At 37.7% G+C, this 26,892-nt stretch overlaps 1 protein-coding gene across 4 annotated transcripts in view; it reads right to left on the reverse strand.

Moving 5' to 3' along the window:
- Positions 1–26,892, reverse strand: part of LOC120525692 (serine/threonine-protein kinase MRCK alpha-like) — a 429,465-nt gene that overhangs the window by 106,395 nt on the left and 296,178 nt on the right. For all 4 annotated transcript variants that reach the window (XM_039748213.1, XM_039748214.1, XM_039748215.1 and 1 more), the window contains exons 12-13: positions 20,423–20,556; positions 19,610–19,852 (exon numbers count right to left, since the gene is read on the reverse strand). In XM_039748213.1, the coding sequence (XP_039604147.1) occupies positions 19,610–19,852; positions 20,423–20,556 (377 nt within the window). The remainder of the gene's footprint in view (positions 1–19,609; positions 19,853–20,422; positions 20,557–26,892) is intronic.

The raw sequence follows: 26,892 nt of genomic DNA on the forward strand, positions 1-26,892 counted from the left end.
TCAATCTTTGTCACATCAGACTAAAGAATTTTGTTTCTCATGGTCTGAGAGTCCTTCAGGTGCCTTTTGGCAAACTTCAGGTGGGCTGCCATGTGCCTTTTACTAAGGAGTGGCTTCCGTCTGGCCACTCTACCATACCGGCCTGATTGGTGGATTGCTGCAGAGATGGTTGTCCTTCTGGAAGGATCTCCTCTCTCCACAGAGGACCTCTGGAGCTCTGACAGAGTGACCATCTGGTTCTTGGTCACCTCCCTGACTAAGGCCCTTCTCCCCCAATCGCTCAGCTTAGATGGCCAGCCAGCTCTGGGAAGAGTCCTGTTGGTTTCGAACTTCTTCCACTTATGGATGATGGAGGCCACTGTGCTCATTGGGGCCTTCACAGCAGCAGTAATTTTTCTGTAACCTTTCCCAGATTTGTGCCTCGAGACAATCCTGTCTCTTAAGTCTAAAGACAATTCCTTTGACTTCATGCTTGGTTTATTCTCTGACATGAACTGTCAACTGTGGGACCTTATATAGGCAGGTGTGTTCCTTTCCAAATCATGTCCAATCAACTGTATTTACCACAGGTGGACTCCAATTAAGCTGCAGAAACATCTCAAGGATGATCAGGGGAAACAGGATGCACCTGAGCTCAATTTTGAGCTTCATGGCAAAGGCTGTGAATACTTATGTACAAGTGCTTTCTCAATTTTTTTATTTTTAATAAATTTGCAAAAACCTCAAGTAAACATTTTTCATGTTGTCATTAGGTGGTGTTGTGTGTAGAATTCTGAGGAAAAAAATGAATTTAATCCATTTTGGAATAAGGCTGTAACATAACAAAATGTGGAAAAAGTGATGCGCTGTGAATACTTTCCGGATGCACTGTATGTATATTGTTAAAAAAAACTAAGGAACCATAAATAAAATTATGAAAAAAATATGCTGTGCTATTTGAAGACATATACAACCAAGAACATGATTAGTTTAATTCAAATTACAATTTCTAGACACATATTCACTTAAAACTGGGTAATGAACATCTTTCAGATACAGAATAAAACATGACTGTGCAGAAAAAACTCTAATAGACATTAGGTAAATATGTAGTTTGTGTGCATTGCAAGTAAAGGAATATAAATTTATGTAAGCAAATGAACAGTCTGTTTTCCCGACCATACCCTTTTGAGAACAAAATTGCTCAGTACTTTGGTGAACTGCACAAACACAACTCTTTGCCAATACTGTATATTCGACTTCAGTATCTGTTAATTGCTGCAGATGTTTTGCCTTTGTTCTGGATATCCCTTATCACTTTTCCAAATATAATCCCAAAACACAAGATTTTTAAAATTTCAAGGATTTATAACAACCACTAGACGCAAATCCTTTAGACTCTCCAATATATTAGTGATGTCTCAGCATTTAAATCAAGGATGAAGAATCATTACCTTAGCAAAGATTACACTTATTAGGGCCTCTTTTTCATACTGTACATAAATACTGTTATGTAGAGGTGCAACGGATCAAAAAACTCACAGTTCGGATCGGATCACGGTTTTAAGTCACGGATTGGATCAATTTTCAGGTCAGCAAAAAAAAAAAAGACAAGACTAATTTAACTCCGTTTATTTAGTGAAGTATTTTTGCCCATTAAAAAACATTCAACTCACGACTCATTCCACTCAATTATATAAATACAAATTAAGGTGCAATACAGGGCATGATAGCTATTTCCTTTAATGTAGACACAATAAAAAACAACTTTAAATGCAATTTAAGGCATCATTGCTTCTTACTTTGAACATGGAGAGAGAAGTAAAAACTAGCTTATGTCCACATCATCAAAAAAGAAGAAAGCAAAACAAAGCAGACCTGAGCTTATAATTACAATTTTTTTTTCAAAAACATGAGGATGTCTACATTTTCTGGGGAAAGTGTAGATCTCTTTGCTGTAACTATGTCCCCTGCTGCTGAGAACACCCTCTCGCTAGGCACTGAAGTGTCAGGCACAGCAAGATGGTGTCTTGCCATTGTGGCAAGGTGAGGGTATTTATTTACATTTGTTGCTTTTCCACCAAGTCACTGGATCACAATTGACTGGAATGCCACTTGCTGCCTCATAGGATACCACCTCCTCTTTGACGGTGTCAGCAAAAGCCTTGCTGACCATATCCCTCTGTGTAAAGGTCTCACCAAAAAGCTCCGCCATTGCCAACTTCTTTTGAGGAGGAGATGTGTCTGCAACTGTTGGTGCTGCATATTGACACTGCAGGGAAAGTTACATTACTGATTAAAACTTTTTTTTAAATGATGCTGGAGGTTTGTCTAGGTCCTCTGCTCCTCTACTTAAACTGCTACCGCTGGCCATGACCACGCGTATGAAGCGGCAAACTGGACAAAGTGTGTGAGAGAGATAGTGCGTGAGAGAAGTTTAATTGCAGTTCAGTGCGCGAGAGCTACCGAGTTGCGAGAGAGAGAGACTGAGTTAGTGTGCAAGAGAGGTTGAGAGAGTGCGTGAGAGACACGTGCACAATACAGTGGAACTTTTTTTTTCTCGGATCTTCGGATCACGTGCGTACCGAACCGTGGACAGGAATTGGTTCAGATCACGGATCAACAGTGATCCGTTGCACCACTACTGTTATGCATAAGCTAACTGCAGCAGATGTTTTGCTTGCAAGTTACAAAGTCTCTTCAATCATTTTTCTCATCTTTGTATCATGTGATGCCTCACTTGGTTTATGTTTAGGTGGATGTAAAGTCACCAGTCACAGGCACATTGTGAGGCCTTCATTGTATTTTGGTTTACTATTTGTCCATAGCCTGCAGTGTAATCCATTTTATAGTGAGACTGACCTAAGGAAGTGGAATCTGGAACTATTCTAATCTGAGGCACTAAAAAAAAATTAACTGTTCATCTACTTCCTGTTTTTGCAGTTCAGGGTTCAGTTAGTACTAATCCTAGGAGAAGATGACCCAGGGCAGGAATCAACCCTCGATGGGGTGCAGGGGCGACTGCTTTAAGACTATAAGGGAAGCTCCACCTCCTCTAAAATGTCATGAAAAAAAAATCATCAAATATGTACTGTTGTATTTACATTGCTATTACAAAGAGCATAATACAGTACAACATGTTCAACTACATGGCTACTTCATTCAGACTCAACAATTTCTTGCAGGTCGTTTAACTTGATTATTTTTCTCATACATTCCCGTGGCAGCATGATCCATTAAAACCATTGAAGTGCACTTCAGAATATGTTTTGTTTACAGTGCAGCAAGGCTAGACGTTTATTGGACAAATGCTGCAAAATGTAATTTCCAGGGAAGTTCAGCATCTCTGGGAGTAAATGGGACAGTGGGCTGGCCAGGATGCTGAGTTGACCAGAACGCAGCCAGCCAACATAATGGCAGACAATGCTAATATTGTTAACCTGATTTTGACAAAGCCATTTGAAAGTATTCTTTATGAAGACAGAGGCAGAATTAAACAGCAGGGCAGATCAATATCGAAGATTGATTTGGGTCAAAAGTCAGGAAAAAATAACCAGTCTTTTCAACTCTCTTGATATGACAAGGCGAGCTAGCTGACTAGAAGTGCTGTGACAATGAGAACGTACGGCTTCCATGCTATAGAATAAAATCAAAAATAACTCGTAATAATTTAATTTAAATTTACATTTCACACGTGTTGATTACGCTTGCACTGCTGAAAGTTATGCATGCTTTTGAAAATTACGCTTGCGCTTCTGAAAGTTACGCTTGCTTCTGAAAATTACAAGTACAATTCAATGGTGTGAATAAACTGCCAAAAATACACCACTGGATACACAAGGCATTCTCTATCAAATTATAAACAATTGACTTTTGTTACTACACGTGCCACAAAGGTGGAACGATAGGAGTTATTTTTGACAGTGATCCTACACCATATATACCGGCTAAAGCTTTGGTTGTCGGTTCAATTGCAGCCTCAGTGTTGTGTGTTTGTGATCAAACTGGAGGTCTCTGGGACTGGAGTTTTCCCTATCAGCATTTAGTGAACATCCATGGGCAATCAGAACAAGCTAAGATACTAATCTGCCATGGGGGTGCGCCACTGCACCCTCTATTTACTCCACCTGAGAGTCTCCGGGATGTCTGGCGTAAAGCCCAAGGAGATATGGGAAGTTATTTGCTTCCAGCCAATTTCTTATTTGCACAACTTGTGCAAAGCAGTTGCTTATTCAATGTTAAAACGTTAAATATTCTGCAGCAGTATAAAATATATTAACGTGCATCACTAAAATGGGCCCTTTATTTATAAAAAAGAAATCAGTTTTCCACATTTTAAACCTGATCAGATACAAAGATACATCAAATTGCACCAACTTATTTTTCAAAGTTTTGCGCCTTTGTTAAACAGCAGTTCAGTTTTGCCCAGCTCAATGACAAATTTGGCACACCGTCATATCTAATGAGTAAGATGTATTCTGATGTTTAATGGGTACAGTAAAGCATTAGGCAGCCCCCTTTTTCACAGATGTCTTTATTATATCTGAGATGGGAATATGAGTCAAATTAACAGGCAATGTTGGCACATTCCCATATCTAGCGAATGGAATTAGATGTTTAATGGGCACCGCAGAGGGTTAGATGGCACTGGGCTACACTAGTTTTGTGAAAATGCAGATGCCTTTGTTAAGTTGCAGTTGAGTTTTGCACAGACCATTGTGACTACCTGTCTCAGACTGACTTGCACATTTGTCACATTCCCATTTTTAATGACTAGGAATAACTTTGAAGTTACAGACTAACAGCCACTGTAGAGAGTTGTGCAGCATTTTGCCACCCTTATTTTCATAGCTTTGTGACAAGATTCCTTTTGTATGCTGCAGATGAGACTTGTCTGTTCCAAAGTGGCTTAATGGGTTGAATTGGCTGGAAAACTTGCCATATCTAATGAACAGGTTTCATTGTGATGTTCAATTGCCAATTTTAAAGAGTTAAATGGCACTGGAACACCCTAATTTTAATAACTTTGTGACAAGATTGATGCTGTTGTAAATTTCAGTTGAGTTTTTCTTTTCCCAGCATGGTTACATGGGTCATATTGACTGGCAAAGTTGGCACACTGTAATCTGATGAATGAGATTTATGTCATAACTAGACATTAAGCCCGTTAAAATAACGGGCGCTAGAACAGTAGTGCATAAACATTTGTATGAACAGTCTATATTAAATGGCAAGGGGACCTTGTATGTGGCTGTAATATGTGTCACTGTATTGTGTGCCTTTCATTTTCTCTCTCAGTAATACTGGTTTGTATTTCCGTAAAATGCCTGTAATTTTGTTTGACCGTAATACAGTGGAACCTCGGTTCACGACCATAATTCGTTACAAAACTCTGGTTGAACCGAAGTAATTTCCCCCATAGGATTGTATGTAAATACAATTAATCCGTTCCAGACCGTATGAACTGTATGTAAATATATATTTTTTTAAGTTTTTAAGCACAAATATAGTTAACTATACCATAGAAATCACAGCGTAATAGTAAACTAAATGTAAAAACATTGAATAACACTAAGAAAACCTTGAACAACAGAGAAAACTAACACTGCAAGAATTTGCGCTATAGCTTTATGACACGCTCGCTAAAAACTCATTTTTTAATGAGTTTTAAGCACAGGGGAAAAAATGAACATTTGAAAAATCTGTAATTTAATAAACAACCAAGAAAAGTAACATTGCAACAATGCACGTGTGTGTGTGTGTCTCTTAAGCGCGCGCCTCTGTGTCTGTGTCTGTCTGTCTCTCGCCTGTGTGTGTGTGTGTGTGTGTCTATCTGTCTGCCGTGTGTGTGTGTGTGTGTGTGACTCGCGCATGGGCCTGTGTGTGCATGACTCTCGCGCGCCTGTGTGTCTGTCTGTCTGTCTGTCTCTCTCTGCACAGGGAATGCACAGGAAGAGACTGAACACGTGCGGTGTAGCCCCGCGCATGCGCACTTCACCAGAAGACACACACACGGACACCTGGACGCACACAAGGGTTTTATTAAAGAGGATGATTAACTGGCATGATAAAAGAAAAGAGCTTTATACTTCTGGTATAGGCTATAATTTCCCTGTGACTCTGCCTCGGTTTAGAAATTGGATTGATACATGGATGTATGCAAACAAATAAATAAAATGAAAATGAATAAAAGCATTGTAAAATGTGACAAAAAATAAATAATAACATGAAATGCAAGTATAAATAATTAAATGGTCATGAAATATGCCTTTTGTTCCTTATTCCTTTAAGTCAGTCAGTCATTTTCAGACCCGCTTTGTCCTGAACAGTGTCGCGGGAGTCTACCGGAGCCTATCACAGCCAGCATAGGGCCGCCAGTCCATTGCAGTGCGAACATACACATGCACAAATACACATACACATACACAATTAAGCACTGCCAAAGCACCTAACCTGCATGTCTTTGGACCATGGGAGGAAACCACCGCAGACACGGGGAAAACTTGCAAACTCCCATATTTAATGTTATGTATTTATTATTATATTTCACTGTTCTTCAATTTATTTTGTTTATTTAATTTTGTCCTAAATATTCCTATATTATAAGGATGTAACATTATCTGCATTCAGTCATTAATCCAACTCAGTGCTTCCCTAGCAAAATCACAAAGCAGTGCCTTTACTAGGGGGCTGCTTCAGAAGTTTATATTGTGCAAAGCCCCTGACCAGTACGCCTTTTTTGTATACATTCATATACTCTAGGGGGGCTTGTGGTGGTAGTATGACCACGACTGCCGAAATCCGAAGGTTGGGAACTTTCCGCAACATCTTGCTTTTCTATATAAGTTTAACAAACATCACTCTGCTAAGCTGTAATGTTAAGTTTAAAAAACACCACCGTTAATTTCATGCTCTCACTTTTTATTAATTGCATGTTGTCATTTTTGATTCATTTCATTGTGTTGTTTCTTCCTCATCTGTGAATGTCTTGTGTGTCAAATGACCTATTTTTTGCAGTTTGTTCACACCTGAGAACTGTACTTGTAGTTTTCAGAAGCAAGCATGACTTTCAAAAGTACAAGCATATTTTTTAGGAGCAAGTGTAATTTTCTGAAGTGCAAGCATAACTTTCAGAAGCAAATGTAACTTTCAGAAGAGCAAGTGCAATTGGCACCAGAGAAATGTAAATTTGACTTAAATTATTACGAGTTATTTTTGACAGCGATCTTACTCCGTACCTTGCCTCTTAACGAAACCATCTCAAGTTGTTTGGTTAAAAACAGCAGAGGGCTATGGAACTTCTTTACTACAAACAAAGAATTAAGAGTCTCCTGCTTTTGAAAAGGAGAAGAGGACAAAGGAGGCTTTCAAAGCTGTTTATTCAAAAGCGGCAAGCCTCACTTCAGACCTCCTAGGAAAAAGCATCAGTGTCTGTCACAATTGCAGCATCCTCAGGAGCGTTATAGAAATGGCCATTCTAGACAATCTTATGAAGCAGATCTCTCAGTGTTTTCCAAATTTGTAAAGTATATACTTCCTAGAACTAAACAATACAGGGACATTGAATGAAATGAGTCAGGTGTTTCTGCGGTGGGTTGGCACCCTGCTCAGGATTGGTTCCTGCCTTGTGCCCTGTGTTGGCTGGGATTGGCTCCAGCAGACCCCCGTGACCCTGTGTTCGGATTCAGCGGGCTGGAAAATGGATGGAGTCAGGTGTTTCCTGAGGTGGCATTCCAAAGTGTCCTGAAAAGATATGACCATTTCATTGATTCAGGGAGACCGAGATGTGAACTCCAAGTCCTGTATTCAAATCATGACTTGCAGGGCAACTGGAGGAAGCTGTGTGATTGCTTGGTGTTTTTTTTAAGACACAGAGTTAGTGCAATACTTCAGCTATACAAGCTATTGTCTTTAGTGGCAACAATTGGAGCAACATCAGCAGGTGTAGAGAGGAGCTCCACCTGCTTAAAATGAGTCAAGTTGTACACCCGCAACACCATAGGCCAAAAACGTTTAAGTAACCTTGCTCTGCCTGCCGTTGAGAGGAAACTGGTCAAGTCTCTGGAAAAGACTCCCAGTTGGTACAACAGGGACACACACAGACCATTTTCTACAGAAAGAAAGGAGGGCAGAATTTGCATATAAATAACATCCTGCAATAATTGGCTAATTTTACGATGTAGGTCCAAAATGTGCTTCCCCTATTTTAAAGACCACCAGCTGCCACTGATGGGGCAACATTACAGCATAATACACATTGTAATAGATGGCCGAGGACGTTGTCCAGTCAGGACACCATTTTGAGGAGAGGACTGGGGAGTGAACATATCACCAGCAATGCCTCTCCCTGGGGCACGAGAGGGCAGCCCCCCAGTTTACATTGGGGCCACGAGACTGGAGCTTAGAAGCTCAACCCAGCAGGGGCCCGGGGACATCACCAGGGAACGCCTAGACAGTTCCGGAGCCATGGTCTGCAGCACTTCCTCCACAATCAGAAGTGCTTCCAGAAGAGGAGCCGGATTCCTATGCATCACTTCCGACACACCCAGAAGTGCTGCTGGAACTTGATTGAGGAGCACCTGGAGCACTTTCGGGTGCAGTATAAAAGAGGATACCTCATTCCACTTGGGGAGCCAGAGTCGGGAGGCAGAGGACAGAGCTTATGAGAGGGGAGTGTAGGCAACAGAATAAAAAGGACTGTAAAGAGATAAGGACTGAACATTGTGGGGTTTGTGCACTGTGTTGTTGTGCAGAAGGTTAATAAACGTGTGTGTTTGTGGGACATTCTGAGTCTGTGTCCAGGCTAATCTTCACAGCATTTATATACATACCAACACCAAGCCAAACTACAACTGCCTATTAGCCTAACCAAATCCATCTTTGAGAAGTAGGATGAAGATGGAAGTGCCTATAGGATATCCCCTGCGGCTAACCAAAAAACACAAACTTTAAAGATATAGTGTAGGTCTCATCTGTTGATGGATATGCAAAAAGGGGTATGCAGAGATGGTTTAACAGTTATGTTTGTAACTATAATTTTAAAAATGTACTTTTCAGATACAATTACATCTATCTGATTATGACCTCATTGTTTACCTTCAGGCATTATTTGCCAATTACTTACATGCTGGTTGCTACCTTTGCTACATTTTCATTACCTTATCAATAAAAAACATAAGATGCACAAGCTGGTATGTTTTTTCTTCTGAGACTAACTTCATTAACTGTTAAAGTTAGAAGGGTTTTGATTATGCTATTGACAGTATTTTTCTGTAATACTGCAAAGCCTTCCCATGGATTTACTTTCAGGGTTTTTAGAAACAACATCTGGAGTGAGCAGTGGTGCTTATCCAATTTTGTATTATTATTAGTAAATTAAAAAGCTTGTAATGTTTTATAAAAATCTTTCTATATTGCATTAGGTTCAAAGTTCTGGGAAGCTCATTCATTTTAATATTAACTTGGAAAAAAATTGGAGTGGGATCAGGCTGAGCAGTATTTCACTCCTGTAAATTATTTACTAAAGATCCCTGTTGCACAATTCATCTCCTTGACCAGAGGAGTGAACGTGTATATTCTATAGCTCTTAGTTCCATTGGGTGTATGGATTTCCTGACAATTCTGAAGTGACTAAAGAGGGTGGTCACATCTACTACCTTTTATTTTATTAAAATATTAAACAAGTATAAATACCTACAAAAAATAAATGTACATCGGTGTTTTCTTCTACATTTCAAATGAAAATGGAAAATGGAAAAAATGTATTAAATATATAACCAAGCCTTTACACACCACAATCAAGAAAAATCTTGTCCCCACCACTTATGATATATGCTATTTTAAAAAGACTGCAATGTACGATAAATACAGAAAAAAGAAACAAGTTTGTATACTTCCTTTGGTTCAAACAAAGCAGACCCTTTTATTTTAGTCAGCCTGTTATTAAAGATAAAATTTGGCAGAAAAATGAAAAGTTAAACAATCAGCTGCATAAAGCTTAAACTAACACTTTAAGGACCAAAAGATATCAAAAACAACTATGCCACCTCAGGACTATAAGAAGTTGCCAATAAAATGGAACTGCTTTACTAGAGAAAAAATACTTTGCTTTAAAATATTTTAAGATTTGTTCCAACCAGGGGTCAAAATTAAATTTTGAATTTCACTGTCCATTGGGCCTGCTTCTTCAGGAAACCTGCCAACCCTTCAGATAAAAAAAAAAAAAAGTTGTTTATAGGTTCCTTCAGATTTAAAACAAAAAGTTGCTTATACAATATTCACTGAAAACTTGCATATAAAACATATCCGTGTTATAAATTTGTGTTACATAAAGAACATAATTAAGGAACTACTTTTGTTTATGAATGCACTGTACCGTACACACACATTCTGCATAAACAGAGAAAAACAATAGCATAGATTTTCAAATAAACAAGGATGCATTTTAAAATGAGCAAGTCATGGCCATTTCAAAGTTAGTGTTTGAAGCTAAACTTTGTCATTAGCCATTTCAGCAGATGTAACTCCCTCTTGCTTAGTACCATTTGTTGATGCTTTCTTTTGATAACTATCTATCTCTGGTCTTTGTTGCCAAACAGAGTCCTCATACCACAGATTAAACGATCTACTGAAGTTGAATGTATTGACTGTTGCATTAGACAGACATACATACATTAAGATAGTGAAAGTTAGGTGCATTGGGGGTCCATGGTAAAGGAGCATTTTTAATTATAAAAACAATGCAGCTCAGGTTTGGTGAATATGCAAGTGTCTGATAACATGGACAGGCACCCCAGGGTGTTGATGAGGAAACTGGCTGATCGCACTTGCATGTGTCAGACCCAAATAGTTCTGCTAGTTTCCAAAATAGCATACTGTAGGTCAACAGCAAGGCACAGGCATCCACAATAACAAAAAGAGAGCCTGACCCAGTCAAAGGGGAAGAAAAAAATCTGGATTAAAATAAAAAAAAAAAAAGAAGCGGAGCAGTCAACCAGTAGGTGAAAGAGTGGCTATCACAAAAGGGTGAGCTAGATGTCGCAAGAGGCAAGCAAAGTGTTCCCCGCAATATTGTTTGAAGTTGCTCAGACATGAAAGCAAACATTTTGTTGGTAAAGTACATGGTCAATACTTGCTACAGATTCTTCCAAATGCAAAGAAAACGGTTTTAGCACTAAAAGAATATCCAATAAGAAGTACAGACATTTTACAATCTCTGGAGACTTCAAGCAGGTCAAAAAGTACTGTGGTTGTATTTTTGCTTGCCAGAAACAATCTGGCTTAGATCTTTACAATACACACTGAAATGCTGACAATAACTTTATTGCCAAATCTGTATAAAAAACCATGTGGTGCCTTCCACTTTATGGGGAATGTGGTCTCTCATGACATTTAAGGTGAAACATCATTTCAGTTGGTTTCGTAGTTCAGGTGAACTGTGATAAAAGAAAAATACTCCTGTCAGAGGTATGTCATCCTTATTTACCAATGTAGGTTTTTTGATTCTATCTTACATGTAAGCTCTTGTGTGGTGTATTGTTTGCAAAGCAGATTGTCGAGGTTTTATTCTGCAAACAACTCTAGAGCTTTTGCCCATCATGACAACAGCTCCATCTGAACCTAAAGCAACACATTTGCTATAGAAATCCTAATGTTGAGTTGTAACATTTCAGTAACAGTGGACTCAATAGCATTAATTATATCTTCAGAGTTTACTATTGCATTTTGCATTTCTCCCAGCATGAAAATAACCACAAGTGCAGCCTTTACAGGTGCAGAGGTACACTATCTCTTTTTCACTAACAGAAGCATCAGTGCTGCCTGTTGTGGGTTATTTAAGCAGTATGATACAAGAATTTACTGAATACAATATTACTAGCTTAACACTGCCCAAGCTGTATCCCTAAACTGTTACACTATTCTACTTGCCAGTAGTGGAACCAGCATGTTGGTGAAACTTGCCGGCCTCATGTTCCACTAATGTTTAAAGTTTGAAATTGTTCGAGCTTTCAATGAATGTCTCAATGTAGCCAGACACAGAACTTCTTGGTATATCTATGCCAGTGTTGTGCCAATGTGCAAATTTGTGGCACCAAGGACAATACATTAATCCAGAACCAGGTGTTTTTTGCTGCTCCTCATATTTTAGCCTCACAAAGTCCTTATATTAAGCACGGTCAAAGGCAGTTTTTGTTTTGACCAATTATACTCCCAGTGTCATTTACATTTGTCTTTATTCCCAGTTAGTAAAGGTGCTTGATTTAAATGGATAAATCTATCAAAGACTATCTCATTGCAGTGTGAACTGTGAGCTTTGTAAAACTGTAAGCAAACAAGAATTTCAAGATTCAGTCTGTATGAAACCTACCAATATATATTTGTGTTTACCAAGGAAAAACACATAATGTAAAAAGATATCTTAACAACAGAGGGAAAATTTATTTTCTAGGGGGCAGCAAATTGATTTACAGGACAGCCACAAATTTACAGCCCTGATTCTAACATTACATATATTTTTTTCTGGCAAAATGTTAAAGCTCTCTGGAAATGCATTTCTGAAAAATCTTAAGTCATATAAAATTTCTCTGCTGGATTATCTCAGCAATATTACAATAAAAACTCAAAAATTATTTTTTAAAGAACTCTTTCATCATTTACAATAATAAATCTAGTTATTTATTTAAGTTCACTTCTCACTAGTCATCCATGATGGATGCCAACACTCCCTATACACCCTAAATTAGTAATGGGGTGCAAGCTGTAATTTGCAACTTTTTCTTTTTGGTATTTTCATTTTTATTATTGACATGTATGTTCATTAGGGCACTTGAAGAATAGTTATGGATTTGACATTATTGGCTACATTAGTTTCAAAGTGAATACTGCAGGGTTGAAAAGAAGGTAATTGGAAATCATACTTTTGTCATCTTACTTAATGGATTACAAAAGTAATGGAAAATTAATTGAAATTATCAGAACCATTTATGCCTGGCGGCACCGTGGCACAATGGTAGTGCTGCTGTCTCACAGTAAAGAGACCTCCCTGCATGGAGTTTGCATGTTCTCCCCGTGTGTGTGTGGGTTTCCTCCGGTTTTCTCCCTCAGTCCAAAGAAATGCAGATTAGATACACTGGCGATCCTAAATTGCCCCTAGTGTGTGCTTGGGGTGTGTGTGTGTGTGCCCTGTGGTGGGTTGGCACCCTGCCTTGGGATTTGTTTCTAGCTTGCCCCCTGTGTTGACTGGGATTGGTTCCAGCAAACCCCCATGACCCTGTGTTAGATTACAGCGGGTTGGATAATAACTGACTGACCGACCATTTATGCCAGGGTGTCCTCAAAAAATCTAGCCAAAATGTAGACAAGTTAAAACCCAAAGTAGTACTAGGGAAATCGATTTTGCTGTTTCTAATATCATTGTCAATTTTTACTTCTCTTTTTATATTTATTGCAATAAACATAGTTAAAATAAGTGTGTATATAAGATACATTTTCACTATTTTTGTGTTTGGAGGTACTTACCAATATACCAGTTCTGCATTGGACTTTTGTGGTTTACACAAGTTTACATGGCATGTAGGCTGTTATAGTTTACATGTATATTTTAGCCTCAAGATGCAGCAGCCTTGCAGATTGACTTGAACATGTTTTAATAATGAAAATATATGACTACTAGATGATGTTTGCCTGAATAAGAACCAGAGGGAATCATTAGAAAGTAGATATTTGAGGGCTACAATGCTTTGAAACAAACAGATACTATCTCAATAAATGAAAGTAAGCCGGGGCAATATATTGAGTGTCACGATATGAATGAAGCTTTTAATACATTATTTAAAAATAAAACTATCGTGATGTATTAATTAAACTTGGCAACAGGAACCCACGATGTCAGAACCATTGGGTCAAGTTAGCAAGGCAATTTCAGACAAAGAAACATGGTGGAAATCACTGCTGTAGATCTGTGATGTGTGAGGAAATTAGTTTTGACTTTAATTAACACTAACATGTCATTTCATATAGTGCAGTAAACAAGTATTGTCACAAAGCAGCTTTAAAAATATAACATCACACAAAAAACAACAAATGCTATAGTCATATGAAAAAGTTTGGGAACCCCTCTTAATTCATTGGATTTTTATTTATCATTGGCTGAGCTTTCAAAGTAGCAACTTCCTTTTAATATATGACATGCCATATGGAAACAGTAGTATTTCAGCAGTGACACCCAGTTTATTGGATTAACAGAAAATATGCAATATGCATCATAACAAAATTAGACACGTGCATACATTTGGGCACCCCAACAGAGAAATTACATCAATACTTAGTTGAACCTCCTTTTGCAAATATAACAGCCTCTAGACGCCTCCTATATTCTTTGAGGAGTGTTTGGATTGTGGATGGAGATATTTTTGACCATTCTTCCAAACAAAATCTCTCTAGTTCAGTTAAATTTGATGGCTGGCAAGCTTGGACAGCCTGCTTCAAATCATCCCATAGATTTTCAATGATATTCAAGTGAAGGGACTGTGACGGCTATTCCAGAACATTGTACTTCTCTCTCTGCATGAATGCCTTTGTAGATTTCGAACTGTGTTTTGGGTCATTGCCTTGTTTGAATATCCAACCCCTGCGTAAGTTCAACTTTGTGACTGATGCTTGAACATTATGCTCAAGAATTTTTTGATATTGGGTTGAATTCATCCAACCCTCGACTTTAACAAGGGCCCCAGCCCCTGAACTAGCCACACAGCCCCACAGCATGATGGAACCTCCACCAAATTTGACAGTAGGTAGCAGGTGTTTTTCTTGAAATGAGGTGTTCTTCTTCCGCCATGCAAAGCGCTTTTTGTTATGATCAAATAACTCAATTTTTGTCTCATCAGTCCAAAGCACTTTGTTCCAAAATTAATCTGGATTGTCCAAATAAGAATTTGCATACAACAATTGACTCTGTTTGTGGTGTGAGTGCAGAAAGGGCTTCTTTCTCATCATCCTGCCATACAGATGTTCTTGTAGAATTGTAGAACGATGTACAGATACACCATCTGCAGCAAGATGTTCTTGCAGGTCTTTGGAGGGGATCTGTGGGTTGTCTGTAACCATTCTCACAAATCCTGCGCATATGCTGCTCCTGTATTTTTCTTGGCATGCCAGACTTGGGTTTAACAGGAACTGTGCCTGTGGCCTTCCATTTCCTGATTACATTCCTTACAGTTGAAACTGTACTCTTCAGAGTACAACTTGCAACTGACCACCTTAAATACCTTTTCTCATGATTGGACACACCTGTCTATGAAGTTCAAGGCTTAACGAGCTAATCCAACCAATTTGGTGTTGCAAGTAATCAGTATTGAGCAGTTACATGCATTCAAATCAGCAAAACCCACATTTTTGCACAGCCAGTTTTTTACATTTGATTTAATTTCATACAACTAAATACGGCTTCACTAAAAATCTTTGTTCACGAAACACCCCAGTACTCAGATGTTCCTAGGAAATGAAAGACATACCACTGTTATCTATTTTGTTGAAAGTAGAGTAAATTATTATCCAGGCTGAGAGGGGTTCCCAAACCTTTTCATATGACTGTATATAGCATACAGTGCACCACAGTTGGAAGCGCCAGCGCAAGCTACAACTGGTTAAACAGCATGATTTATAATTAGATATAACAGAGTTATAATTATCTGTCTGTGAACTTGGTGAAGTGTTTGTGCAACATATTTGAAAAGTTTAATTCCCAAGTTTTCATGAAAGCTTACCTACATCATCTTTCACTTGTTGTTTTGTTCCCCGATTTCCCCAAAGTGTTTCTGCTACATTTTTTACCTTCCCAGCCTGTCCTCTGAGAGACTGGCTTTGAATCTCTGCCTAGATTATGACTTTTCCAACAGATAACTTGTTTTTGTTAGCTCTGAGTAAACAGTGCATGCAAGGGCACTGTGTTTCTGTCCCATTATTACAAATACCAGATCAGTTTTGCGTCTTATTTATTTTTTTACAGTGCAAAATAAATTGGTTTTGTATACTGAATTATATTCTCAAAGCCTTGAGCAGCACACTGCTGCTCAGTCATTTTTGCTTTGTGTAGCAGGCATGTTAAGTGACTTGATCAAAATGTCACTTGGATCCCTCCAGGCTCAGTGGAAAATGAGGGTGTTCTGACTAAAGCCTGTCTCCTGCTTAGCAACAATGGCTGAAATGGAGGCAGAGGTGTGTAGTGCCGTCCACAATGATTTAGTGTTAAAAAAGGTACAAATGTGATGGCCAGTTTGAAAATGGTTTGGCTTTAGACAGAATGATACAGAACAAAAGATTGTTACATGCAAACTCTGCAAGAGAGAAGTAGGCAACACACGAAACTTATTCAATCACATGAAAACAAAACCTATTACAAAGTATAAAGAAACTTTGAGAGACCTCTGCTCAAAATGCAACAAAGCACACTGCCGTAAAACAAACCACACTGACAGAAACATTCTCTTGTTGCATACTGTATGAAAAGACAAGCCCCATATGTAAGGAAATAACAGCTACTGTAACATACCACATTGTAAAAGATATGGAGTCTATTGCTCAAAAAAACATGGAACTCAGAAATTGTGCCTGATCTGAAATATGTCCTTCACAGTTGCAAAATACTTTGCAGAAGTGCTGCCTATATAATGAGGTGAAGGAGAATATTTTGAGTCAGCTTCAGAACATAAGCCACTTTTCCACCACATCCTATGTGTGTCATATCTCCCAGCCCTACATGAAAGAACCTACTTAGTAGTATACTCCACTGGTAAATTCTTAGGCACAGGCTTCAAAAAATATAGTAATAATGTGTCAAGAGAGGCATTATTTACATGGACAAGGAAAATAGAAAATTGTGCTAATGAACTACAAACTTGGATTATTGGAAAATTTTAATCACAATAAGGGTATAAAACAGCTGTCCTAAATTGCCAAATTTAAGTAATGGTATACTATGACAGATAATTGCAGAGATCGCCACAGCTACAACAGATTCAAGATTATGGGAACCCATAATTCAAAATACAGGAGTCGTCATAGTTCAGCTGTTCATAAATACAAAAGAAGAGAACATTCAAAGAAAGTATAGATAACTAGGAGAAATTAGCTGTTTGCAGAATATAATCCCAAATCATACATCCAGCAAGAACCCTGGAAGTGAGGTTACAGTTCTGAAGCTGAGGAGTATGAGTTGCTCCTTTGTTGTTATGTGCTTGAATATTACATTCAATTTTGGTCAAGCAAGTCTAACATTCAACCACTTTGTTGATGGGATGATCAGTCCCCTAACACTAAGGAGAATTTTTTTAAATCTAACTTTCAGTATTAGTTAATTCTTCAAACAAAATAAACAGAATGTTACAAAGATGCAATAATTAGTTGTGATGATTTCATTTGTATTGGATATTGCTTAAATAAAATTTACATTCACAGAGGGTAGCCTTCGAAATCTAGCTTCCCAAGTTCAAATCCCCCACCTGGGGCCTCATGGCTAAATAGTGCGACACACAAAAATGTTATATACACCTGTTTTCATGCTCATATTGATGTATAAAAACTAAACTTAGTGTAGCGATATGCACATTTTCACAGCAGCCTCAGACCATGTACACGCACGTTTCTGCTTGGTTTTGTAAACGACCGTCACTCAGAGTCAAAGCAGTGCTACTGTTTCTGTGTGGTTTACCTCTCTTCTTTTTAGATTTGCATCCATGACATGGGTTTATCAAATACACTGAAATTAATTGCATGTCATTTACTATTTAAGGCACTTGATTGTAATGAATCTGTAACAATATAACGGTGCACAGAATGGCCAAACTATTGCAACTACCATGGCTAATGTAGTGTTGTTAGATGACATCACAAATGGAAGAATTAGAAGAGAACACGTATATAGAGATCATACCGATTTCTTGTCCTATAATGATGACTGGGTTCTAAGTCAATTTGGGTTCCAAGAACTATACTCTTGGAGCTGTGTACTGAACTGGTGCCGGTTACAAAGGCAGACTTTGAGGAATTATGTTCTACCTGTTCCTCTGCAAGTTCTGTCCACCTTCGGGTTCTTAGCCACGGCAATATTTTCAACATGAACTGGCTGACCGATCACGTATTACTCAGTCATCACTGAGTCGTGCCATGTCAGCTGTATGGGGTGGTATTATCAGCTTGTCAGCCAGATATATGCAATTTCCTTACACTACAGTTGAACAGGCAAACATCAAACATCAATTCACAGTAATGCCCGGTTTTCCAAATGTAACTGGAGCAGTCAAATGCACACACTGTTCCACTGCTGTAAAGGTGCCGTCAAAGATGAAATTTGCTTATTGAAATAGAAAGCATTTCCTCTCTATTAATGTGCAAATTATCTGTGATGGAAAAATGCATGTCATTAATGTTGTGGTGAGATGGCTTGGTTCAACTCATGATTAACTCATTCCGAGAAATATGAGTATTGGGAACAAACCTGAAAATGGTGTTGTCTGTGATGGCTGGCCTCTCACTAAGACATTTATTATTACCCCTTTTGTCAAAATTGTAAGTCCTCTGTATGATGTAACCATATAATACAATAACTTAAGTTACAACAGGTACCCGCTGAAGACATGGCTTCTCACCCAGCTCACTAACCCGCTGACTAAGCAATGTTAAAATGCTGGTTATAAGTGTCTTGCCAATAACTGCAGCAGCCTGCTGCTCAAACGGTGTGAGCCCCAGAATTCTGCTACCTCCTCCAGTGATGTTGACATTCCGATGGTGGGATGCAATTCACCTTTTCACATCAACTTTGATTTCTGACTACTACCTTTTTTATTTGGGCACTGTGCGACTTTCTGAACTAGAACTTTTGAGTGCCTTCACCATGCCACTCCATTAATTTACTTTTGTTGCTTATACTACTGCTTTTGCCAAATAGTACATTTTACCTTTAGCTTCATGTCATATTTACTGAAATTTTTGCCATTGTCTTTTGTCAAAACACTGAATGGAAGGGTCTGTTTATACCAATTTACATATTCAAATAGGCAAAATTCTGGGAGGAGTTGGGATGGGGCAGTAGGCTTGTACATGTGCGTTAAAATTCATGTTGATTAGGATTTATAAAAGGAAAGTGCGTAGAACTTTGCTTGCACTCAGTTTTATGTATCTGAATTTTTTGTGCATACGCACATTTCTAGTGTTGTCCATTTGCCAGATTTTAGTGTAAATTCTACGCAAGGCATTATATATCAGGCCCATGATCATTTTCTGCATGAAGTTTGCATGTTCTCCTTGTATTTGCTAGTTTAGTTAACTCGTGGCTCTAAATATAACCTGTTTAATTGTGAGCATGGCTGTGTGCATGAATGGGCATTGTGATAGACTATCACTTGGCCCAGGGTTAATCTCTACTTTGTGTACACTGTTATTGGTTAGGCACAAGCCCCACACATAATCCTGAAATTGATTAATCTGGTTTGGGAATATCATATCACCTTCGTTATTAAATGATAAAAAATGTGTAGAAAAATATATGTGATTAATATTTGAGTAATCAAGTTATTTTAAACTAAGCAAGATAGTAAATTCAAATTAAGTGTGCAAAACCAAAACATTACCATACCTCCTTCTTAAGCCTTTCTACTTTGCGTATATCTTGCCGCAGGTTTTCAATTTTCTGCACAAAACCTTCAATTTCTTCTTCCTTATCTCGAAGCTGCCTTGTCAACTTCTGCTTTTGAGATCGCAGTTCAGTTAAACGCTCATTCATCTCAGAAAATTCTTGCATTGCTATTTTCCTTTGACTGTGGGCATCTTTGAGCTCCTTTGTCTGGCATTTTAACTTCTCACTTGTCTCAATCAGTTCCTATAAAAAATAAAATCTTAATTATTTTAAGATTTCTAGTTTTCTTCCCAATGAAAATATATTTAGCCATTTCAACCAAAGCAACACTATAGACAAGATACAGTTACCCCAAAACTGACAAAGAGGATCAAATTGGCTAAAAAACAACCTGTTGTAGTGGTGTTATATACTGTACACCAAAAAGACATCTCTATTGGATTTTAAGGCAAACGTTAGCTGGTTTATTTCTTGCCACTGAATTTCACAGTATACCAAATGTTCAGCTTGCAAGGTGCACTTTTGTACCATAAAACAAAGTAAGCTTGTATGAGTGTGCAGAAAAAATGTTGCATCCTATCAAATAAGGAATCTTTTGGAAATACTGTAAACTGATGACATGTCATGCAAAGTCCGAAACTAACAGTTCTATAAAAATAGCACACAAAAAATTTGTTACAACCTACAGTATTTGTTACAAACATCAGAAAGAAACCAACATAAGAATACAATATAAATTAAGTAAAAAAGTGTAATAATATATAATTATGTTGTTTATATATAAAAATATATCCAGCATATATGCTCTGCTACCTTTTGAAGGCCTTCCTTTTCTTGCTTTACCACTTTCATTTGTTTTTCAAGCATCTTTATTTGCCGGGAGCTATCTTCTAGCTCTCTTCTTGCACTGCTGGCCTCTTCTAGCCGCTGTTCTAGCTGTCCGGACTCTGTAAGATATATTAGATCACAAGAACCTATTTAATTATTTCCACCTGCAGACAGTTAAAAAATCCTCACACAAGTGACTAGAGTAAAACTCAAAAAAAAATTACATTTTATCGTACCTCATTATCTTTAAAAACTGAACAAAAAACACTAGCAAACAGTATGTCAGATAATGGACAGAACAAGTTAAAAAGAAAAAAGAATTCTGAAACTTATCTGAAGTTTTAATTCTTTTAAACTGTATATAAGGTGCAAAATGTGTCTTCACTGTATGCTAAGTCTCCATATAAAAAGGCTTCATTAGTATAACCTTTAATGTTTGCTTAATGTCTTGACTGTGAGAGTATTATTAATATTACTAATTATTTGGTTGATGCCTTTATCCAAGGTGACGTACAGCATTTAAGAAATACAGTTGGTTGCATTTTTTTGTTTTTCTAATTTGAGCACAGGCAGGTGAAATGTCTTGCTTATGTTTGCAAAGTGTCCATAGCAGAATTTGAACCCACGACCTCTGGGTCCAAAGACTTAACTACTATGCTATACTGCATACCCAAGCTTTACAATGAAAAATCAATTTGGATTGACTAATGTGATTCAGATTAAGCAGGTGTGTGAATATTATATTGTGTACTGGTTGCCTAAAAGCTGACGAGACAGGCTTTGCCTCCCTGTAAACCTGAAATAGATTAATTGCATTTGTAAATGTTATCTATTATATAATAAAATGATAAGATCTGTCTGTGTGTGTATGTGTGTCTAATCATTCAGAGTAACCAAATTGATAACTTTGGTGACACAACTGAAAGAGTAAGTGCAAGTGTAAGACATAAGAAAAGTAAAGGTGAAGGGGGCATGCAGAGAGTCGTCTTCAAAGACAGGAAGTATAAAAGAAGACAAAAGAAGAGCAAGGCAACTTGAAATCAGAGAGTCTAAAAAGCAAAATTTATAAGAATGCTCTCAAGAGAGGGAGCACTGGTCATAAGAGGTATAGACACACAAGATACCAAGGAAAGGTAATGTGCATACTCCTATAAAATTATGTTTTTAAAGTCACTTCTTTATTTCCATTATTTTAGTTCTGTGGTGGTTTTACTGTTTTTTTTTTCTTCTTTTAATATGTCTTTCTTCTCTGTACAAGCAGTTGGAGACATTTTTCCTTAAAGTTGCTATTTAGTTTAACAGGATCCTGTAATAGATCTTAAAATTCTGAAAATCGTGTTCTATTACAGTCTCACCTGTTCTTTAAAACTTTCTAACTGCCTTATCTGCAGTTATCTTGACACTTGCATCTTATTTTTTGGCTATTTTTCTTTGTTTTAAATCTTTGCTCAAAAGGCACAACATATAAAAGGTTAACCCATTTCCATAAATGTCTGCTTGAAATGTGCCTTTTTGAATTAAACAATTACTTTTTTCTGACCATGGGCCCGGCAGGGGGGTGCAAGTAGGTGCACGTGCACCCCCCTAGCTTTTGAAAAAAAAGGAAATGGAGAAAAAAAATAAATCTTTCAATAATAAGAAAAAACGCGAAAAAATAGTTTTTATTTTAAATTTTTAAATTACAATTAGACGTTTACATTTTACAACTATACATAAACAATCATTCACTTTGTTTCTAAATTAGCATCTCAAGCCTTCTTTTTTGTTGTTCAAACTTGTCTACAACTTTGTCGATAAATTTTGGACAATTATTTATTCTTTTTTTGTGTACACTAAGCATACATAATCCACTTAATCTATCGTCACTCATTGTAGATCGGTTCCAAGTTTTGACGCGCCGTAATGTGCTAAAAGATCTTTCAATACTGCAGGTTGTTGCAGGAAGTGTCATGCCAATCTTGAGTGCCTCGGAAACAGCCGGATAAAACTTGTAGCCTCTTATAGTGTACAGTTAGATCTTTACGCGGTATAGTTCGATTTATGGGAAAACAGTAGCTTTAGAGAAAATATTTATCATAAAAGTTGTAGAACTTATCAATGTCTACAATTTTATTTGAAATATTTTTCTAAAGTGTACTGTTCTCCCAGAAATCGGAACTATTAACCGCGTAAAAGAGGTCTAGCTGTATGTAAGTGCTTACAAAATTACATTAAAAACTTAAGGAAAAAAGCACTACCTATGCCACTGAATACATCAATAACATTTTTAACTATATTCCAGTGATCATATGATAACAAAAAAAAGTCGATGATTTTTTTGTCAGAAAATTAAAAATTAGGTCATGCCTTAAGTGGTTAATCTATCTATGCAAAAACTGACTGCTCTGTACTGTTCAGAGATAGCGACTGTATTGGCAGGGATTTAATGGGCACATACATATACAAAAAAAGTTTTTGTTGCGGGGGGGAGCGTAGAAAGAAAAAAATCTCTTTATGCACCCCCCTGAATTAAATCCTGGCGGCAGTAATGTTTCTGACTAAGTATATTATGATTATTATTATCCTAACAGTGCAATATTTTCTTCTGTATAGAATGTTTCTTAACATTAAGGCATGAAATCTTTTCAATCTTGGTAGTTTTTTAAAATACAAGATAAAAAAACAGTTATTGGATTGATGAAATCTGTGTCCTATCCCTGCTTTTTTAACATGGCATATCAAAGCTTTTATTGTCAACAATAATGAAAATATATAATGGAACTGATATGATTAATTAATCAGCACATGCAAGTATAATAAGAAATAAATTTGCTGTTCTGGGCATCAGAATGAGTAGCTTCTCCACCTTTCTGTATTCCAGTACAGTGTGTCAAATGATTGCAAAGTTTTGTCCCTAACTGGGACATCATGGGTGATAAGAGTTATGTATGTACAGACGTTTTTATTAGATATAATTGCACTAAAATTCAAACTAGGATAAGAATTTGCTCAACCTCAGAGTAGGAAATGAGAAGAATTTATGAAACATCCTACACCTACTCCCAAGCTAAAGAGTTTGCATTTGGAAATTATTGATATCACTTATGGCTTCCCATGACACAATGTGGTACTCATGGGGACGTTCTGTAGTTTCTTGGAAATCATGATGATACAAATGGTATGGTTTCACCACAAAGATAACAATAATAATCCACACTTGGGTCAATGATCTTTATACATGTGGTGATTTGTATGAATGAAGCTTGCTTTACCATTACTTCATGTGAAATGGTGAGGAAATATACTGCTCAAAAACTTAAAGGAACACCTTTTAATCAGAGTATGGCATCAACTCAATTAAACTTCTTGGATATTGATCTGGTCAGTTAAGTAGCAAGAGGGGGTTGTTAATCAGTTTCAGCTGCTTTGGTGTTAATGAAATTAACAACAGGTGCACTATTGGGGCAACAAAAAAATGACCCCCAAAACAGAAATCGTTTAACAGGTGGAAGCCACTGACATTTTTCCCTCCTCATCTTTTCTGACTGGTTTTTCACTAGTTTCACTACTGCTAGCATGAGGCAATACCTTGATCCTACAGAGGTTGCACAGGCAGTCCAACTTCTCCAGGATGGCACATCAATACATGTCACTGCCAGAAGGTTTGCTGTGTCTCCCAGGACAGTCTCAAGGGCATGAAGGAGATTCCAGGAGACAGGCAGTTACTCTAGGAGAGCTGTACAGGGCCGTAGACGGCCGTCAACCCATCAGCTGGACCGATTCCTGCTCCTTTGGGCAAGGAGGAACAGGATGAGCACTGCCAGAGCCCTACAAAATGACCTCCAGCAGGCCACGGGTGTGAATCTCTGACCAAACAATCAGAAACAGACTTCATGATGGTAGTCTGAGGGCCCTGTGCTCACTGCCCAGCACTGTGGAGCTCGATTGGCATTTGCCATAGAAAACCAAAAATGGCAGGTCCTCCACTGATGCCATGTGCTTTTCACAGTTGAGAGCAGGTTCACCCTGAGCACATATGACAGACGTGAAAGGGTCTAGAGAAGTCGTGGAGAACGTTATACTGCCTATAATATCATTCGGCATGACCAGTTTGGTGGTGGGTCAGTGATGGTCTGGGGAGGCAATGTCACGTTGACTGCCATTAGGTATTGGGATGAAATCCTTGGACCCATTGTCAGACCCTATGCTGGTGCAATGGGTCCTGGGTTCCTCCTATTGCATGACAATGCCTGGCCTCATGTAGTGAGAGTATGCAGGCAGTTCCTGAAGGATAAAGGAATTGATACCATTGACTGGCCCCCCATGCTCTGGCCTAAATCCAATAGAAAACATCTGGGACATTATGTTTCAGTCCATCCCACGCCAGTAAGTTGCATCTCAGACTGTCCAGGAGCTCAGTGATGCCCTGGTCCTGATCTGGGAGAAGATCCCACAGGACACCATCCGTTGTCTCATTAGGAGCATGCCCCAACATTGTCAGGCATGCATATAAGCACGTGGGGGCCATAAAAACTACGGAGTATGATTTTTAGTTCCTGCAATGAAATTTCAGCAAAATGGATTTGCCTGCCGGATCATTTTTTCACTCTGATTTTTGGAATGTCCTTTAGCCCTCTGTAGGTTGATAATTTTCACTTCCATCAAAAGATGTGACATCCATTTGTTCCTAACACATTACCCAGTCCATATCAGTATAGATATCCAGCATGATTTTTTTCCCCATTGAGATCTGTTGTGTTTTCAAAGTGTTCCTTTAATTTTTTTCTGCGTATTATGTCTTGCATTGAAAAGACATTCAAAGTCTGGTGTGAAAATTGATAAATAGTTGTACGTGACATACTCAAATTATCACTATTTTAAAATTGCATTTTACATATAACATTACTAACACTTTCATATTTCATAGATGGAGAAGTCGCATAATGTACAAGATTTGTTACTGATATTAATATCTTTTTTCGAGTTCATTGTTGTCCAGCATTTCGAAAACATTCCACGTTTCCCGGGACGTGTGTGCAGATCTCTGTCTGAATGCCGTATTTTGGCAGCTTCTAGCAAGTAACAACAGCTTACAAGCTCTCCGAAATCCGGCTGAAGTTAGGAGTTGTTCCCTAAATTAGGAAAATTGATAAAATGTTTTAACTTCTACTTGTTGTGCCACTGTGAAATTTTTGAGCCAGTTAAGACCATTTTCCTATTTTTGCAATGCTTGATAAATATGAGCACAGATTAGTATTTCTTGCTACAGGTGGTGAAAAAACAGGACATGTCAACCAGAGAGGAAAGCAAAAGTTAACACATTGCAATGGTGCAGGGCAGAAAGACATGAGTATCTAAGAAAATCTACATATGCAAGTTTTCAAAACTAAAATTTAAAGAAAATAACTTCATGTTGCTTAGCTATCAGGAAGTGCACAGCAATCATAGCAGATCACATTTAAACAGATGAATGGTGCTTTTACAAGAGTATCTAAAGTAACAAAGTTGTTCTCAGATAGAGGTCTCTGGTTTACCATCAATGTAAGTCATAATTGGTTGCTTTGTTTATCGTTTCATCAGAGTTGCTTTGTATGAGCTATGGATCTGAAGGAAATGTATTCCCACTGAAACGGTATGCTTCGTGATTTTGGTTTACCAATGCTATTGCTTCACAGCAAAGAAGAGATATTGACAAGTACGTTCATAAAACAGAACCCTGACCCTTCAGTCTAGACAGCTCACAGCTGAAATGAAAACTTTAAGATTGCATTTTAAAAAGTCTTATTAGTTTTTTTGTCCACCTTATCAAGCCTTTTAGCATCTTTCACAAAGGTAGCTCTGCCATTCCAGATGAGTCTCTAAAAGACTTGAAAGGAATCATCCAAAAATCCATTCAAGTGAAGAAAACTATCAAAAACAAGAATAAAAGAACCCATATAATTAGACCAGGCTCAACCATAATGCAAGCTCATGATCTCCACGGCAGAAAGGTGAAAGCTATGAGTCTGATTAATATGGAAGGTCTTTCTAGAAGGTCTAACCCCTGGTATTGCAGTCTGGCTTTTGGAAAGCAAAATTCCATGTCACTGATAAGGAAGAAGCCACAGCTTATGTGGAAGACTGAAACAGTACTGTTTAAGATATTGCCATATTCACTTTCAAATATGATGAGAAGTAATACAAAGTCATCTCCCAAAATTTTACTGTAATGGTATCAAAGTAATGACTTAAAATGTTATACTGCAAACATCTCAAACCAAAATAACGAGGAGTAGTACATTTCTTCCCATAGGTTGTAACTACACACGTGGACAAAATTGTTGGTACCCTTCAGTCAATGAAAGAAAAACTCAAAATGGTCACAGAAATAACTTTAATCTGACAAAAGTAATAATAAATAAAAATTCTATGAAATTTAACCAATGAAAGTCAGACATTGATTTTCAACCATGCTTCAACAGAATTATTTAAAAAAA

Source organism: Polypterus senegalus, chromosome 3, assembly GCF_016835505.1.
Source record: "Polypterus senegalus isolate Bchr_013 chromosome 3, ASM1683550v1, whole genome shotgun sequence".
In the NCBI taxonomy this organism is placed as follows: domain Eukaryota; kingdom Metazoa; phylum Chordata; class Cladistia; order Polypteriformes; family Polypteridae; genus Polypterus; species Polypterus senegalus.